Source organism: Anastrepha ludens, chromosome 6, assembly GCF_028408465.1.
Source record: "Anastrepha ludens isolate Willacy chromosome 6, idAnaLude1.1, whole genome shotgun sequence".
NCBI classification, from domain to species: Eukaryota; Metazoa; Arthropoda; class Insecta; order Diptera; family Tephritidae; genus Anastrepha; species Anastrepha ludens.
Genome location: NC_071502.1, coordinates 25,232,944 through 25,252,245, shown reverse-complemented (window position 1 = coordinate 25,252,245; position 19,302 = coordinate 25,232,944). Strand labels below are relative to the sequence as shown.

Here is a 19,302-nt window from a genome sequence, read left to right as displayed (position 1 = left end):
TGGCCATACATAAAAGAGCAATCCACGCCGATGTCGATTAGGTAATCCTTGATAGAATTCGCTAAAGCTTGTCCAGAAACGTCAGTTACAGGAACGAATCCAAGAAAATCCTCGCAGATATTATGTTCAGAATCTAAGTATCGTACGCAAATAGAAAATTGCTCTATGCTAGAAATGTCAGTCGATTCATCAGCCAAAACTGAAAATCCTTTTGATTGATTTATCTTATCAACGATTTTTCTTCTGATTACTTCATGGCAAGTTTCAATAATTTCATTTTGAATGGTTTTGCTGAGATATGTTGCATTTTTTGGAGTGGACAGAAGGTTTTTCTTGAGTAATTCGTCACCTTCAGCTCGATATCGTAATAGTGCACGAAAATTCCCTTCGTTCAAATATTGTCCTGTAGTTTTGTTATTCGTGTCAGATTCGTCGCCGTACAAACATCCGTCGTCTCTATGGCCACGAAGTGCAATTCCTTGACGTCCACACAAAATTACAGCGCTAACTATGGGTTTCAGTCTCTCGTGATTTTCTTCTTTCGTTTTTTCAAGTTGCTTGTCAAGTCGTTCATCGATAGATTTAGTTTTACCGAGCTGAATATCACGTAAATTTTCAATACCGACAACGGATTTTTTATGGTAATCAAGGTTTTCGTGGCTTCGAAAAGTTTCTTTTGCGTGTTTCCAAGTATTAAACGGCTTTTTGATGAGTTTCCCTAGACTTACATTGCCTATTCCACCGGTTTTTATGCCAAAAGCTATGCAATACTTACAGTATGCACCGTTTTCTTTGGCAGAATATCCCAACCAATAAAATTCCTCAAGCCATTTTCTTTGAAACGATAAATTTTTTGTGGTTGATTTCGGAAACGAAAAATTAGCTGGTGGTACCCACGAATCATTGACGATGTTTAGAATTTCATTTGCATTTTTTTTACTCGAGAGTTTCGTTGTGGCTGAAGCTATGTCGTTTTTGAACGAGGGTGGAATTTCGTTTTGTATTGACGTATTTTTTTCGGCTGATTGTTTTACAGATTGTTCTACAGATTGTTCTAAAGTTTGTTCTACTGTATTTTCCTCAAGGTTCGACTTCTCTGTGTTTTCAATCTAAAACAATAAGTAAGAAATCCAGAATTTGTAGTTTATTTTTACTTTCATTCATATTGTAAATTATATTGTGAATTTTGAAACTAAAAATGATATTTCGTAGATGTAAAGAACGTAAAAAGCCAACTACGTAGAGTGATACATTTCCTTAATCAAGCTCTGCATGTTGAGTTATAATAAAAATATGCACGAGTTAAAAAGATTTGGAGTGAAAACACTTGTATACACAGAATGATTGTTTACAGTAAAATATCTTGTACAAAAAACGTTAACTTTTTACTTACAGTGGGTGCTCAAATTATTAGAATCATACTGTAGAGGAACAAATTGCCGAGTTTAATGACGTGTAGTTTGCAAAAATGTTAGGAAATGCTACTTTTTTGTATAATGTGAAACATTGTAGCAATCATTGCTTTGTCGAAATTACCGTTCGATATATTTGGCTTTTTGTGAGCAGCTTTTTGGAAGAGCAAAAAATTCAAGTTCTTAATTGGCCAGGAAACTCACCAGACCTCAATCCAATTGAGAACCTTTAAGAGTCAACAAAGACAGAAATATCGAAAGATAATATTACAAATAAAGAACAACTGAGCGAAAGACTGCAAAATATTTGGAAAAATGACGACCAAATAAAAACAAACTGCTTAAAATGCGTTGAAAGCATACCCAAAAGGATTCCGGTTTTAATTGCTGCACGAGGTGCTCACGCAAAATATTGATTTTTTGATTTTTTTTTTTATATTTTTTTTTTTTTTTCATGTAATTTGTAGGGAATACCTAGTTTAGGATTTTCAAAGCACTGTTGCAGTTTCTATATTGTATTGTCTAGCTATAATTTTATATTGCCCGGTTTTGGAAAGACAAAATTTGACCAGAATATGTAATTCATTGGTGTTGATTGTTTGGTAGATGGTCATAATTTCTTCTTTCTTCATTTTAAGGAAGTTCCCATCTACTATTAAGTCAGGGTGATGCTCCTTCTTTGATTTGATTTTGATCCCTTTGATTAAGTTGTCAACAATAGTTGGTGTGTCGTCTTTCTTAACTGTCACTTCAGATAGTTTGAGAGCTGTTGGTTCGAAGTCGTTGTTCTTGGTTTTTATAAGAGGAGCTAGTGTGAGGTGAGTCTTGGCAATATTGGGTTGAGAAGATGAATTACGTTTGTATTCAATTGGTGGGATTGTCTGTCCGTTCTCTCTCAATAATTTCACTAAGAGATTGATCCCCTGTCCTAACAGAGCTATGGAATCAGATGTTGCATTGGACGGCAATAAAAATTGTAAGGATTGGCCGGTAAATGTTAAATTTAATGTATTATTACCATTATTACGATTCAAATTTATATAGTCCATCTCTGCCAATGTCTCGGCTCCATCCTCCACTATATGGGCCTCATCATCCTCTTCGGCCTCTACAATTAAGGCCTTATCAAAGTTATCATCTAATTCTCCTTCACACAGTTGCATTTTCTCCTCTAGAATATTAGGACAAACTGATAATGTTTCATGTCGTGACCATATATGTTCTGATGCAGTTTGACTGGAGGTTGTGTTGGAAATCGGCTCATCTTCTTCAGAATCTCCTCCTATGATTGCTTGGTCAATTACCGCTTGACCAAGTTGAGCTTCAACATTTTTCACTTCCTCTGGGAATGCTTGCCTATTGAGACGGGTACCCCTGGATGATCCCCCTCTAGGAGTCTTTGGAGCCGGTTTGTTGGTTTGTTCTGTGGCTCTTCTTTTGCCTGGAGTGGTGGTGGGGGGTTCGGGTTTGTCATTCTGGTTTGGCATTGTGGTTTTTGCTTGTTGTATTTTTGATTTTTTGTTTTATTATATTTTTTTAATAAAAGACTGGTTTGAATATTGTTTTTGTCGTATTACAGAAATTTAATAAACAACATATTAAAAATAGACTATTCTTTGATTATTATCAGTTAAATGGCTGAAACTTGAATTTTTCATAGTGATTCTATTAATTTGAGCACCAACTGTACACTGACTGTTCTTGGATACAAATTTTTAACTTTACCTGTTTTTCCTTTTTTTTATTTTTGGTTCTGATTCTGGATCAAGGCGCTCGAAATAAGAAAATAATGTTCTCTTCATGTTAGGAGGCGTATTAACAATCACATTAACTACTTGTCAACAAATGCTCGACACAATGTATTCTGCTCGTTGAAAGAAACAAAAGAATAGAAGCATGTTCATGCATGTTTAAAGATAGCCTAGTTATTCACCAAAAAAACTTAGGGAAAAATCACTCGGCGCCGTCATCGCGATTTCGTTGGCGCGCTATTTAAAATTTCGAGTTAACAGTACACAGGGTGTCGCCGTTACGATAAGGAAAAGCTGCAACGGCTCTTTCATGGTAACTTTCTTGCCGTTATATAGCAACACATGTTATAATATATTGTATCTTAAATAGGCGTAATTATTTATGAAGGTGTCCCACGATGTATAAAAACCGCCAATTATTCTTGTAATTTTGAATCAAAGTCCTTTACTATTTTTAGAATTTTTTTTACAAGATATCTAGAGCTATTAGTTTTTTCATCGGCTAGTCACGACATGCAGCGCGAATAATGCCATATTTTATTCACGAAATTGAGTTTTAATAAAAACACCCTTCTAAAATACCCCGGACCCAATTGAATCGCAGAGTCTTGTTGGAACGTGTTCTTCTTTATTTGATCAAACAGGAAGTGAAAAAATTTGTATTCAATGAACTGACATAATTGGCATTAAGTCTGGGTAATATAGGTGATGCCAAATTTGTGATATATTATCCAAGTTAACGTGTCCCGCAGGACATCGTTTAAAAAATTAAAGTTGCGGGCCAACCATTTGGCCCGTTACGTTATACTCACTTTCGGGATCCTGGAATTAATTCTCCTTTTTATGTGTTTAACAGTATACTTTATTATATTACTAATACAATATTAGCTGGTTGAAGACTACTGGTTCAAGACTTCCCGCGCAGCGCCACGCTCAGAACCTTTAATACTTAAGCTAGCCTTATTCCTACCCTAACTCTGCTGGCATAGCAGTTCCCAGGTCAAAAATATGTAGCTATCTAGTCCGGAGATAGTTACTTTCACATCCTCAGATTGATCAAGGGTGAATATGTCAGTTATTTCTCTGGTCAGGTGATTTACATATGACTGGGTGTAAAGTCCTCCTGCCAACCATCCCAGACGTGATGCCTCTTTTGCGCTAATCAGGGATTTTGTCCCAATTAACTTTACGCTCCTGCCCCTCCTTAGATTGAGTTTCTCTGAAGCCGAGATTCTGTTGTATTCCTGCTCTGTTGTGCATTTCAGGTGAAGTTGCTGTCTGCTGGATGCGCGAGTTATGTTTCCAATTATGAGGAAACCTTGAGTTCAGATTTGGAGTTCCTTTCCTTTATTAATTAATACCAAATTTTTCACTTGATGTTTTTTCAATATTTTATTAATTTTAAATTTGAAAAGGAGTTTCAACGACTACTACTAGTCGCCCTCGCTGTTCGGCCACAACTGCCTTTACTTAAATTTTTAGGTCTTAAATATAGCCTCAGAACATACATATTTAGATCGTAAATATGTGTGTTCGTGATGCTACTCAGCACCATCCAAATAATCGACTTTTGTTTAGACTTGCAATTGTTTTACTGTGTTCTCTGATTTCACTCAAGTATGTTTTGCATACTTGAGTGTTGACACCAGTATGTTTGTTTATCTGCATATATGTATGACTTCACGTCATTCGTATATGCAATTAACGGATTACACATTATTAATATTGTTATTTTTTTTTTTGTAAAGAGAGGACTATGTCTTTATTTTTTAATTATAATTTTGCCAGAAGACTATGTCTTCTTAGTCGGACCGTTGATTAAATATTAATTTGTTTTCTTACTAGCTGCTTAATATTAAATGTCCAGCAGCAATCATCACATTGAGTGCAACGTGAGTTGTTTGAGGTGCATTCAATGCAAACATGTCGTCAGCACTTTAAGTAAATATTGTGAGAAAGGTAAATGATTATATTTGGAACAAACGGAAATGTGTCAGCAATTAAATTGCCATAGGGGGAATTGAACTTTATTACAATAAATTTATTAACTTTATTAACTACGAAAATGTGTCGACAATTGAATTGCGGCAAGGGGGATTGAACTTTATTAAAATAATGTTAATTATTAACTTATATTTACATCCTTTGCCAAACTATCATACATTGGCCCTTTTTCTTCCCTTTCTCTAAAAAATTGTTGACTTCCTTTCGCGACTCTGTCGTCATGACGTCAGCAACCAAAGCCTCCATTGGGCACCTGCTACACAAGCCCCTCCTTCCAACGTAGTTGATATGATATTTTGTTTAAAAACACTTTTCTTACCAAAATTTTCCAATTGCTTCTGTAAAATAAGAAGTTTTATTTGGAAAGGATAAGAAAGTACAGTACTATCTCGATAATCCGGACACCCTTAATGTTAGGGGTCGTTCGGATTATGGGGGTGCCCGGATTATAGATGATTTTTTTTTTCAACTAATCGTTGTTTTTTTGAAATGAACATAACGCAATTCAGATATATGTATGTAGGATTCCGGTTCAAACAAATGTTACAACTTATCAATTTCTTTAATTCAAACAGTTTACAAACTTATCAATTTCTTTAATTCAAACAGTTTACAAACTTATCAATTTCTTTAATTCAAACAGTTTACAAACTTATCAATTTCTTTAATTCAAACAGTTTACAAACTTATCAATTTCTTTAATTCAAACAGTTCACAAACTTATCAATTTCTTTAATTCAAACAGTTTCTTTAATTCGCGCGTTACTCGCTTGATGGCGGTTCAGTTTACAATAAAAATCTGTCCTGTCGTTCGTATCGTCAACGTCTTCGTTGGGTATGTTCGCGGTACGGTCATTTCGGTCTTTTGTTGCGTTACCTTCTTGTCCGTATTAGTCCGGTCGCACATTTGTCCTATGTAATATAAAACGGTTTAAAGTTAATTTATTTTATTATTTTTTACACGTGACTACTTCATTGCGCGGCTGCTTAACGACTGCACTGTGCTAGTACACGCATCGCCAACTCAGCCAACCACTGTTACATAAATTTGTTTGTTTGCTTTCATGATTCATGCAGGTATGCCCTTGGTTCGGCTGCATGTAGAGAAATAGCGCAAGAAATATCGTTCCAAGTAAGGGATAAACGCTAAAAAAAAAACACTTTTTTCACTTCAAGTCAGTTTATTAAAAGTTGTTGCATATTATAAAGTAACATTTCAAGAATATTTGATAAAATTTTCATGTAAAAATATTGCAAAATGAGCGAATGAGAGCACATTTACGTAGACGTCTTTTCAAAAATACATTTTGCAGTAGTCAGCATATCTCAGCGTAGAATCATCTGAAATCAAAAAAATCGAATAATTTAGTTAAAGTATGAGTTAAACTTCCCCCCAACGTTTATTTTGACTATTTATTTTCATTTTCAGCCATTTGGTAGTCGTTTGAAGTAAAAAGTGATTTTTGACGAAAAAATGCCGCCATTTTGTAGGTGTAAAACCACCTTAATATAAAAAAAAAATGGCGAAAAAAAAACGTTGGGGGGAGGTTTTTTATATGTAAAATATGTGTGCAAAATTTCAAAAGGATCAGTTGAGTAGTTTTCAAATGCCAATGACTACGCACTTAAAAAAAAAAGGTTCGAGAAAACCGCGTTTAAAGTTTGTAACGGACTACGCGCGCAACTGCTGCGTCTCGGCAGATGTTTGAGGCGGCTCGGCTTTATGCTCTATAACTTAAAAAGTTTTGCTCGGATTGACTTAAAATTTTAACACGGTATTTTTGAAATGTTTTACTACAATAACACGCAAAAAAAAAAATCGATTTTTATCCCTTACAGCCCATCCCCCCCCTCTATATCTCAGAAGGTAAAATACGCGCTGCTTACATGAGAAAATTCCCGGACTGTTTGATTTAATTGGATATCAGCATCTTCGTCCTCATCGTCGTCACCGTCGTCAATCAGGCCTAGATGTTGGAGAGGTCTTTCCTTAAGTTCGTGTTTGCGTCCGACTACTCCTGAATGGTAAATATGCAAGTATAAACTTACTTATAGTACATCAACAGTCGATTTAAACCTACACTTGGAATGAATTGTGTTGAAAAATAGAAAAATATTTGCTCGTCTCTAAAGCCGTTACTATCGCTGTTGAGCCCCCAAATGTAAGGATATTTCTTTTTTAAACAAAGATATTTATTTTATAAGTAACAAATTTTCACACGGAAAATAATTTTACGCAAATTACATCTATAATTAGGTGTAAGTTCAAGCGTCTGCAATGGTTGGTGCCAATTTGCCGACTGGCTCTTAGGCTATCATACTTCGTTTCAGTCCTCTGTTCGTTCTTGTACTCCTGTGTTCGTCAATTCGCTGTGTTGCATTTCGTTACGTTAAATTGTTAAAAGGTGTGTCCGCTTCTCGTTGTCTTACGTCCGTCTGTCACTCCTACATATATATGCTCCTGGTAACATGAAAAGTTACACCTATTGCAAGATCATCTACACTGATTTCCCTTTCTATGCTGCCTATTGTGGTAAGTTCACTTTCTTCTATACCTACCAATCGTCGTTGCCCGCTACTTAATTATGGATTCTTTAGCTTCTTAAAAATGTCGTACCTCAGTAAACTTAAATCCGATCCTGTATCAACCATTGCGTCGACCATAATATCATCAACCTTAATACGCTTAAAAATTAAACCACTGACATGTATCCCAGGTTTGTTAAACATGGCATTAACCACCTCTTTCTCTTTTTTTATTTGCTTATTTACATCAGCTTTACACTCAAAACTTCGGTGCCCCTCTACACCGCATTTGAAACACTAATATTGTCTCTCTTTATTAACGCAATCTTTTGCCATATGTCCATATGTTGATGAACATTTGAATCATTTTTTTATTGTACATTTGCACTTTCTTGTAAAACTGAACCTTTCGACGTACTTTGTGCAGATTGGGACTTCCGCGATTGATACACCTTTTCATACACTTTTAAGTTTTCTTTTAGGTCTTTGATTGTTTGTGCCTGGTATAAAATAATTTTATTTTGTCTCGCGTCGGGAATCCCTTCAACGAAATACCCTATTATGCTAAACTCATCCATTTTAACTGGCTTTGCAATTTCCATCAGTGTATATAAGTATTCCCTAATCGACTCACTATACTTTTTACGCCTATCTTGCAGCATGTGGTGGATTCCTAATAACGATAATTTTTTACCAAACTCATCTATTATGGCTGTTTTTAGTGCATCCGAATCAGTTGTGGGACTTCTTATTACCTTTGCCCTTTGCTTGCTTTTGTGCAGGAGCATCTTCAGTCGGCTCTGCTTCCTTAGCATCGTTGGTTGGCTTCTTTTGCTTATTATTAGGCATAATGCAAAAGGGTTGTAATAACTTTTAAAATGCGGAAAGTTTTATAAAGAAAGTGTTTTTTCCTTGCATATATGTACGTATTTTTGAAGTTCGTTCCATCGCAATGTAATGGCATTATCTTCAAACTCTCTTATCCAGTCATGTACATCTAGCGTATCTGTTCCAGTAAACGATGGTAAACTGTCTTGTATGTCTTTTAAGGTAAAAGATGGTCTCGTCACTACGGTCTGCGGTACCGAATTTACGGCTTCTTGGTAAGCTGACTCACGTTCGCTTTCTTCGCCATCGCTTTCTAAGAGGTTATAATGTCTAAGAAGTCCGTCCCTTACTCCACTGTTACGTCCTTGTGTACTTAAGTCAACCCGTCTTAAGTTTTCTTTTATTATTTATTAGCTCATCCCGGTTGAGCCCCCATTTTGTAGGAATTAAAGACACTCGTACACGTTTTTAAAAGTTTATTCTTATTTATATATATATATACTAGCGGACCCGACAGACGTTGTCCTGTACACACGTCTTTAATTCGGAAATTTCAAACGTTATTATTAAGCTACAACAATCTGGACCGTTTTGATGAAAATTATTATTAAAAAATTATTACAATATCTTACGTCATTACATATACGTGTATCACAATTCGACCAATCGATAGCGTGTGAGTATGTGTATCCATATTAGTGAAATGTAATGTCGACGCTGTGTTAGGAAAAAGATGTGTTTATTGTCACACTCCACTGACAAAATCCGTGAAATAAATAATAGCAGTCACTATATGTATTTGATTATAGACATGGATATTTCTGAGAGTTACGGAAAATTTTAAGCCAATGAAACGACTGATTACAGACACGAATATTAGCCGTGGAATGTGGCAATAGCAGCTTCGTAAATAAAAATTTCAACATTTTTTAATTCAAGGTGAAAAAGATTTCACTAAAACTATTTTATTTATAACATATATTTTTTAATTTACAAAAACTTAATTTATCGTAATGCGATTGGATGTACAATATTTTTGGTTAAGCCTTGAGGTGTATAAATAAACAAATTCGATGGTTTTCCAACTCTAGAACACGCAACATATAATTGGCCGTGAGAAAAACACGGATTTTCTAAATCTAAGCCACAAATTGTCATTGTTTGGCGGTTCCCAATTTTTTGATTGTTTATTCCATATAAAAAATTTAGGAACATCAGCGTATATTAATGTCCTTGCGAATTGACCAACAACATCTTGTCGACTACAAAGTTTAAAAAATTCAGTAAGAGTTGTTTTTGGAGCCGTTAAAGCCTGTTGTAGTGCAGTCTCTTCTGTGAAGTAAACACGTTGTCCGTTTTCAAGATGCACAGACAAATGTATCACAGCAGGATCCCTTTCATGGATAGGAAACGTAAAAATGCGCCAAATAGCTTCGTTGCTACTTATGTATCGACCCATTTGATAACGTGTTATTTCGTCATTGTCGTTTATATTTTGAACAGCAAATATAGCTTTATCACTACCTTTGTGAACATACTTACAAATGTATTTGATCGACTTCACTGAACTGCATAGTTCGACGTTAATGTGCGCTTTGTAGGTTTTGCACAGCAATGGTGAATATGGGACTACCCAGCGATTATCAATATCTACTATTACACCATTTGACAGACGTAATTCATATGATTGACCACCATTGTCTACGTCTCTACGTCGGTAAGATGGATAGCCATCAATATTAGTGATAGTATCAGTTTCACATGGTTTTGGAAAACGCTTTGTACATTTTCCATTATCCATACATGGTGACATTATGTTTAGAGTACCACATGGACCATGGATCATATTAGTAGTAACAATGTCAAACAATTCTTGATCAATGTTCGGATCTGGAATTTCCGCTGAAATAATTTTGTCAATTTCTTCTGGGCGTATTTTATCCACCAACCAAATTAAAATATGCGCATGAGGTAAGCCTCGTTTTTGCCATTCAACCGAGTAAAGCCAACAACGTGTTTCACCAAATACCGAGTGATGAGTAATTAAATTCATCAAAGATTTTAATTTTTGTTTAAAAACACGTGCAGTGACATCATGACGGTGCATCGATGTTTGACCTGGCAACAGCAAATTTTTAATTTCATCCCAGTTTGGATTACACGTAAATGTAATAAAAAGATCTGGTCGGCCGTATGCACGTACGTAGGTCATGGCATCTTGAATGTATTCCTGCATATGGCGCGGACTACCAATGTATGATGACGGGAGAATATATGCGGTCCCGATATTGTTGATGTTATTCGTTGCATCTACGTTACCGATTACGGCGTCACGCAAATGAATGTACTCCTCAGCACGAAGTTTTGCTTGATTAAATTTTATGTATCGTAATCTCTCACTTTCGATTTTTACATACATATCGACAATGTATTGATGAAATAGCTGTCTGCATCGGAGAATGTTATTGTCTTCATTAGCACGAATCATTAGCCGATATGCGTAAAAGTTCATAGCACTAACTTTCTTGTTCAGTTCTTCACCTGCAAATAAATATATTTATGAGATAAACAGAAATTATGGATTTAGAAAAAAAAATAATTGTTAGATAATCTATGAATTGTACCTGTAGTTGGATTCCTTTGTTTAATATTGATATAATATCCATCTTCTCCTTCCCAAAATATCAATGGATACTGCAAAGCATCGTAAGAACGATGATTGTCTTGAATTATTTGCACCGTATCATCTCTGCGTTGTATGCGAATGTCTCGCCGTTCACATGGGTCACCAGCCATAACAACTGCAACTTCATTAATAGTTGGAACATTATATGTACCTGCGTGTTCGCCATAGGGCACTTTGTCTGCTTTAATGACAATGACGTACTTGTCGTTTTGCAGTCTGTTAGAAAGAGTCTTGAACAATCGTATCAATTGGTTATGATTTTGCAAAAACGTTTGTAAAATATCCACAATTTCTCGTTCTTCCATCTGCTCTATATGGTTGTAAACACAGCGTGTATGTGATTGTTGCTCCTCATCGCCCATAAAGTAAATTTGTAGAAATTTTGGATCGGCATCAGGCATTGGAAGCAATGAACTAATTTGGTGGTATACCTGACCTTGAATCTTGAATGTAGATTCAAAATTACAACCATCTTCATTATGGACGATTTTTGTTGCTCCAAATGATGTCATTTGAAAGCATGAATTAAATTTACGAATTTTCCGCAAAAACAATTTCGATTGAGATGTGGTTCCGGCTAAAAGTATTTTTAAAGGTTCTGGTGGTGGATTTAGCGATGGCAGTGAAATTTTTCCAGACGCACAACATAAACCAAGCGATTCACCTTTGTACTTAAAAGCATGACAATATTTACACTCTTTGTCCATACTACCTATCGTGATTAGTGCATGTGACGAATAGTCTATTTTAGGATCATATTCAAACGCGAAACGACTAAGTGATGCTCGTGTCAATGTTCGATTTTCGAGCACTTGCCGATTTTGATGTTCTCTCTGTGCGTCGGTCAGTCGTTGACGTGCCTCTCGTTGTCTTAATGTATTAGCATGAAGACGTCGAACGCGTTGCTCTGAATTTTCATTTGCTCGTGAACATGCAACTTGATCTCTGGAATTTACATTATCCGTCAAGAGTTCTTCAACTGATCTATTTAATCGACGATCATGGACCAATTGCGCATTCCGAGTACGTCGACCAATATTTTTCGCTCTTCCACGAAGACGTGGCATTTTTCTGTAAAGTATAATTTTATGGATAACACAAAGAAGCTCCATATGTTGTCTATGAAATTTAACTTTTATTGAATTTATTAATTTTATGGATTTTTATTTATTCACTTGTAAGGTTTGTCTCTTTATTTGCACGGATTTTTATTTGGACGAATTTTTAATCGACACAGATTCTAAATTTCTAATATTTCATTTTATGCTTTTTTACTCATATTCATAAATTTTTTCTATTTTTTTATTCATTTCTATCATTTTATTTTTCACTAAGTCTTCTAACAGTTAGAAATTAATGACGCGTATAAAACACAAATAAATTTATAGGTTAGAGTGGTAATTAATCAACGCACGTGTAAATTTCATAAAAAAATTCATAAGAAATATACTCACTTCGATTCTGCACTAAAGTCGCAAAATGTATTGTTTTTTATGCACACTTCAAAACTTTTTTAACAATTAGTAACTGTTGATTTAATATTTGATTGAGCACGATGTTTAAATAACGCAATAATAACAAAATATTTCTCTCAATTCGATCGCAGCGCCAACTGTCGGGACAGACTGAAATTGAAATAAAGTATTATTTAATATTTAACGCTGCGATGATAGCGCAGTCTATCGGATCCAATGTGAAACATTCCAAAATTAACAACTACTTATTATTAAAAAATTAATTAAAAAAACATTTTCCAGGAGACCAAATTGTGAATCTAAACCATTCTCGAATCCCATTGAACACACACAAAAAATTTCATCAAAATCGGTTCAGTCGTTTAGGAGGAGTTCAGTGACAAACACACGAACATAAGAAATATATATATAAAGATATATATATATATATATATATGTACAGTTTTTTGTTACAGTTATATATATATGTTATATGTTACAGTTATATAAGTTATTTACTATATATATATATGTGTACGGGTTTTTAAGTTTCGCGACGTTGCCTGTACGGGCTTCGAATTCAAACTGTCTTCGGTTTTTCTTCGGTCAGACGCTTAGCTTATTCGGTAGGGTGACCGTTCGTCCAGTCAGTAGGATCGCATTTTACAGTATTCAGTAATACTGTCCACTTCTTGTCTGCCTTACGTGTGGCCTTCCTATATATTTATATATATATAAATTATCATTTGTAATAATTTCTTTACAAAGACAAGCTTGAGGAAACGAACATACATACATATGCCAATCTACAAGTAAACAATAGATTATATATACATTACTAAAAACATTGTACTAGGTAGTGAAACACTATAGGTTTTATTTAAAACAAATTTTATTTCCCTTGCAAGAGCAAGGAGTGTCGATTGAGTCCGGTGAGTTAATACAACTGATTATTCAATTCGACTACTTTCCCTAAATACCTGTGCAATACCCTCCCAGTTTCCAAATAAAACACTCCTTTAATAGTAATAGTGGTTCACGTTTATTATACGTCTGACTCAGCTCACTGTTCGTACAAGACTGACTACGACTACTACAAATACATTCTATCGTATTAATATTTTGTGCTCCTATGTACTCTCAGGCTCAGCTCTCCACAACCTGAATTCTTAATTCCCCTACCCCCTTCTTGTTACGCGCAAACCTGCAGACAGGTCGTCAGCAATATTGGTGGGAATAGAGTTTTGGCCGGATGCGCGTTTGCTGGTGTAAACTTACTAATGCAAACGTTTTAGTAAATACAGCCACCGCTGTCCGCACTTCAAAAGCAGCCATGCGCAAAAGTATAAACTTTTGCATTATATTTTTGTTTAATAATTTTATTTCGATTTCTTTGTCATAAATAGCTTTATAAGCCACAACCATTCAGTTAATATGTGAACATATATAACTAAATATATTTATTTATTTATTTATAACTAATGTCACAAAATATTCTATTGTACCGAACAGCGTCGGGATATTTTTATTTAGTTATTTAATAGAATTAAATGTCAGCAGCTTCATTGTCTTCTTCGTCGTATGAATTATCGTCGATAGATGTCTCAAGTTTAGGTGGCATAGACCACCACGGTTTCATTTTATCTGCCTAATAGATTGATGCAAACTTTTTCTGACTGATTTGCATTAGAGGTGGGAAACTATCGATAGTCGGCACCATCGATAGCGGCGATAGTTTTTTACCAAACCATCGATAGTGCCTCGATAGTGCCATCGATAGTGCCTCGATAGTGACCTACATAAAACAACTAAAATTAATTTTTCAAAAACATAGTTTAATGTTTTTAATTATTTATATGTACATATATATGTTTTACGTCGCTTATTCGGTGGTTTCCGAGGAAGTAAGCGAAAGATTTTGGTTTAAAAATAACAAAATGTTCACATTCTCCTCCTTTAGACGTGTTCTGCGGTCTGATACTATTTGCCCTGCCTTGCTGAATACCCGCTCTGACTGGACAGAAGTGGCCGGAATGCAAAAGTATTTTAACATCAACGTTTTTATTGCAGGAAAGTCCGTCTGGTTAACCTAAGAAAAATATTAATGAGAACAAATTAATTTTTGGATATTGATATTTAAAATTTTATAATTTACTTTCATCCATAATAAGGGATGAACATCTTGTTGGCTTAAGGGCCTTTCCAAATACTGCCTCTTCGCAATGATAGCATCCGATCGCGTGTTTCTAGCCATGGAACGGGCTTTGTTCCCAATGTAGTCGAAAAGCGGGTCCTTATTTGTTGAGATGGGTTCCACATTTGTGTCATTTGAACTATCTTTGTTCATTAAAGCCGTCAACTCGTTTTCGAAACAATGTGCAGCTTGTTCGGCATTTGACATATGTTGAAACCCAATCTTTTTAAATCGGGGATCTAAAATTGTCGCCATTCTCGTCGCAGTTTTTTTTTCATATGGCGATAAACGTTTTACGATTGAATCTAATAAAACAGTGACCATTTTTTGGCCAACTTCAGTGTGCACATCCGAAGAAATAGTATGCGTTTTACGAATAAGTACATCTGTCAAGGGAATTATAAGCGAAATCGTAGCATATTTCCCACCAGATATTCTTTTGCTAACTTCTTCAAATACTGTAAGAATTTTTTCCATGTCCTTCAAAACATCAATTTCCTCCGCTTGAAATGGGAGTGGTGCATTGGATGTAGACAATAGTACTACTGCAATTTCATCATGGGTCGCCAGTATTCGTTGAATCATATAAAAGAAACTATTCCATCTAGTTGGAGTTTCTTGTAAAAGTGAATACCCAAACTTTTCTTGCGCCATCTTAAACTTTTCATTAGCAATAGTGCTTTTTTTGAAAAATTTTACAATTGCTTTACATTTTGAAATTATTGCCATTGTTTTTTCGTCATCGTCGAAATTTAGACCGTCTTGAACAACCAAATTTAACGTGTGAGCAAAGCAGGGAATGTTACGAATCTTTAACAGCTCGCAAGCTTTGATCATGGAGCTGGCATTGTCCGTGACAATACACTCAGTTTTGTCAAACAAACCCCAAGAATTTAAAACTTCTTGCAAAGTATTCGCAATATTTTGAGCTGAATGGTTCGTGGCATCCAATAGCCAATGAAGCTTGTTGCCAATGAAGCTGTTTTAAGAGTGAACTCATGAATAAAGTGGCTAGTCACTGTTAAAAAACTTATGTTGGCACGTGACGACCATATGTCACACGTAACAGCAACACTAGAAACTTCTTCTAGAATGGTTGAAAGCTTTGCCGAAGTTTTTTTAAATAAATCCATCATCAGCACACTTTGTAAATGACGGCGACTTGGCAGCTTGTACCTGGCATCCATAATTTTGCTGTACTTGATGAATCCACGATCCTCTACTATGCTATACGGTTGTACGTCCAAGGCAACCATCTCCGCTAAAGTTTTATCAATAATTTTTTTTCGCGATGAGTTGGAATCGTACAGGACAGAGTTTTTAATGTATGAATCTAAAGATCTCATACTTGATCGGCAGCTGCTGCTGGTGGATAATATGCTGTCGCCCTGATCTCCATAATTAGCGGAGTTCCTTTCATCGTCCCTTAAACTAGGATGAAACCGTTTCAGGTGATCCCGCAAGTTGGACGTATTTCCGCTTGTCTTGTACTCCTTTTCACAATTTAAGCACTTCGCAAATTTTTTATCATCTGATCTTTTAAAGTAATTCCACACATCAGATATTTTTGTTTTCTTTTTCAATTTATGGCTAGATGTTGTAGCCGCAGAGCTCTTTTCCGATTCCGATGAGCTGCAATCGCATGTTTCTTTCGAATTGCGGCGTTTGCCTATTATAAAACACACATATTAATAGTTGCTCTGAAATTGCTTCAACTACTCTTATTTTTATTACCCATTTGGAGAAAGCGATCCATTTCTTTAAAATTATGTTTTTGTTTTGTAATTGAAAGCAAGAAAATTTTTCACCAGCCAAGCGACGCCACTTTTTCAAAACGCGGAATTTATTTCACAACTATTGGTGACACTATCGAGGCACTATCGATACACTATCGGTACTGCATGACCATCGATAGTGAGTCGACTCGATAGTGCTCAACCATCGATAGTGTCGATAGTGCCATCGATAGTTTCCCACCTCTAATTTGCATGCCGTCGATATCGGTAAGTAGATAGCGAGTACTTTAGCCACCACAAATGGACCACGGTACTTTGGTTCTAATTAGAGTAAGTTCGGTAAATATGGACCACCCTTAACTTATTTGTAAATAAAAAAGTAAATTCAAAGCTTTTCAATTCAATTTTTATTTTAAAATGCTTCGAAGATAATACTTATTCAGTCTTACAATAAGAAACAGCAAAAAAATAAGATACAAAAAAGATATTATTAAAAATTTTAAAGAACTTCAATTTTGAACATATCAGAAATATGTAGATAATATGGACCACACCGTGTTAAATATGGCCCTCGGTGGTCTGTTGACGACGGCAGTTTGACGCGGCTGAATTCCGTTTTATCTAGCTCTGGTGCAATAAATAAGGAATGGTTTATTTACTGTTTGGAAAGGCTGAAAACTTTATTTTATTTATTAATAAGTTTACAATAGATATGTGAAAATATTTTATGTTACATGTTCCTTACAATCGTTTATACGCACGTCCATGCGCTTTCGCCAACGTCTAGAATCGAAAAGAAAGCTTGCTTCTCTTTGACAGCTGTTGATTGGCGAATGAGAAAAACAGAGAGGTGAGAAAATGCGAAATGGGTTGCCAAAGTAACCTTTCGCAACAGTGGCCCATATTTAACGCAGCTTATGAGCAGCAAAATTCGCAAATAAAATATTCTTTCTTGTTTCCTGAACAAAGTTCATGTGCCCACAATGTGCATACAACGCATTGCAACCTTGACTCTCCGCCCTTGTCATCCGAAAATAAACCGGAACAATAGATAGATTTGGCGTCTTCTTGATTAGATCTATCTGGTGAATCAGATAAGATAATATACAATTTTCGCTTTCTGATGAAGAGGTTTCATCTTCATGCTGGTAATTCTTCTGAAAAATGCGTTTAAAGTAAAAAACAAATAAAATTTAAGTTTTTGTACTTATGCATACCTTATTTTTTAAACTCTTTCCCTTTTTATTGCAGTTTTCAGGTTTAAGCTTGCTTTTCTTGACATGTTTTTTGCCCTTTATTTTCTTTAACGATTCTTCCAACGCCTGTTTGTATGGTGAAGATGAAATGATTTCTGCTTTTCCTGGTTTTCGTCCTCGATTTGTTGTTTTCTTGATACAGACCGGAATAGGGGAAATCTCTTGAGGCAATATGAAGGAGCTTGACCTTGCACTAGAGGATGTAGACGGTTCGAAGGAAATAGGTTCCTCTATATCAATATTTTGTTGTGGTTCGGGCAATTGATTGTGCATAGGTGATACAGAAACCTGATTATAATTCTCCACGCTTTGTATTGGTGCCTCAACTTCTTCTGAAGCCAACAAATCATGATCGCTAAATATTTGACTATTGAAGGGGTGTATTCCCGTTGAAGAAAACCCTTTGACAGCAAGTTCACCTCTTTGTGCTTTCATGTAAGCTCTCGACCAAATAATTCAATAATGCCATAATGTGTCAACGCTTTTGCATTAGTTACGAGCCAACATCTGATTTCCTGTCAAATATTTTTTCAAGGGTCCCATAAAAGTTTGGTCCAGGGGTTGAATTTGGTGGCTTGAGTGTGGGGGGATCGAGAGAATGCGAACGTGGGTTTTTTGCTAACTCTATGATTTCAATATTTCTGGTATGGCTTGGATGTCCGTCTAAAATCAGTAATACCGGAGATGCTTCTGAAGGTTTTACTACTGATAGGAAGTGTTTGAATGTAGTCAAATATGGCCCATTGGTCCATATTATCAACATCATAGTGGGCCATATTGTCCACACTAAAGAATTTTCTAAACTTTTAAATTTTGCTATAGATTTAACGTTATTCAGTAAAATTTAATTCCATATCAGAAACATAGGTATGTTTATTCACTAATCTTTTCACACTATAACAGAATTTTTTTTATTAAAATTAAGGAGGAAAACACTAACGAAAATTCAATAAAAAAAACTTAAATTATCACGAAAAAAATATATTCCTCTGTAGAGCGCACGTCTTCTTCACTACACTGACCAAACAAAACTGAGCTGCGCTGGGACGAAAAATGTATGCAATGAAGTTACCACATTGCTTGTTGAACTTGTAATTCAGAAAATATTGATGTGGGCCATATTATACACATGGACCATATTTCCCGAACTTACTCTACATTTACTTACATTATCGTCGGCTGATGACATATATATTTTCGCTTGCCCGTGAACGTTGGGCAAAGTGGCGCTGCGCCACCATAATACGTCGGCAGCGAGATGTCATCGTTGGCTCCCCAATTACTTTTATATAAATTAGTTGAACTCGAATTCGGTATTTAAATATATTTTATTTAATATTCGAGCACGACTCAAGTTACATATGTGAATTGTAATGTTAAATTTACAGCGATGCGACTCGCCTTTCATACGTCCACTTTTGTACTAATTGATCGCTGACCATCCAACTCCCATTG

General features: G+C 35.5%; 1 protein-coding gene across 1 annotated transcript; it reads right to left on the bottom strand.

The window, feature by feature from the left end:
• Positions 1-7,027: 7,027 nt before the first annotated feature.
• LOC128865946 (uncharacterized) lies at positions 7,028-11,608 on the bottom strand. The gene is made up of 4 exons (XM_054106383.1): positions 11,146-11,608; positions 9,771-11,062; positions 8,449-8,563; positions 7,028-7,185 (listed from the first exon to the last, which is right to left on the bottom strand). The coding sequence occupies exons 1-4, from the start codon at positions 11,606-11,608 to the stop codon at positions 7,028-7,030; spliced, it is 2,028 nt and encodes a 675-aa protein (XP_053962358.1).
• Positions 11,609-19,302: the final 7,694 nt, after the last annotated feature.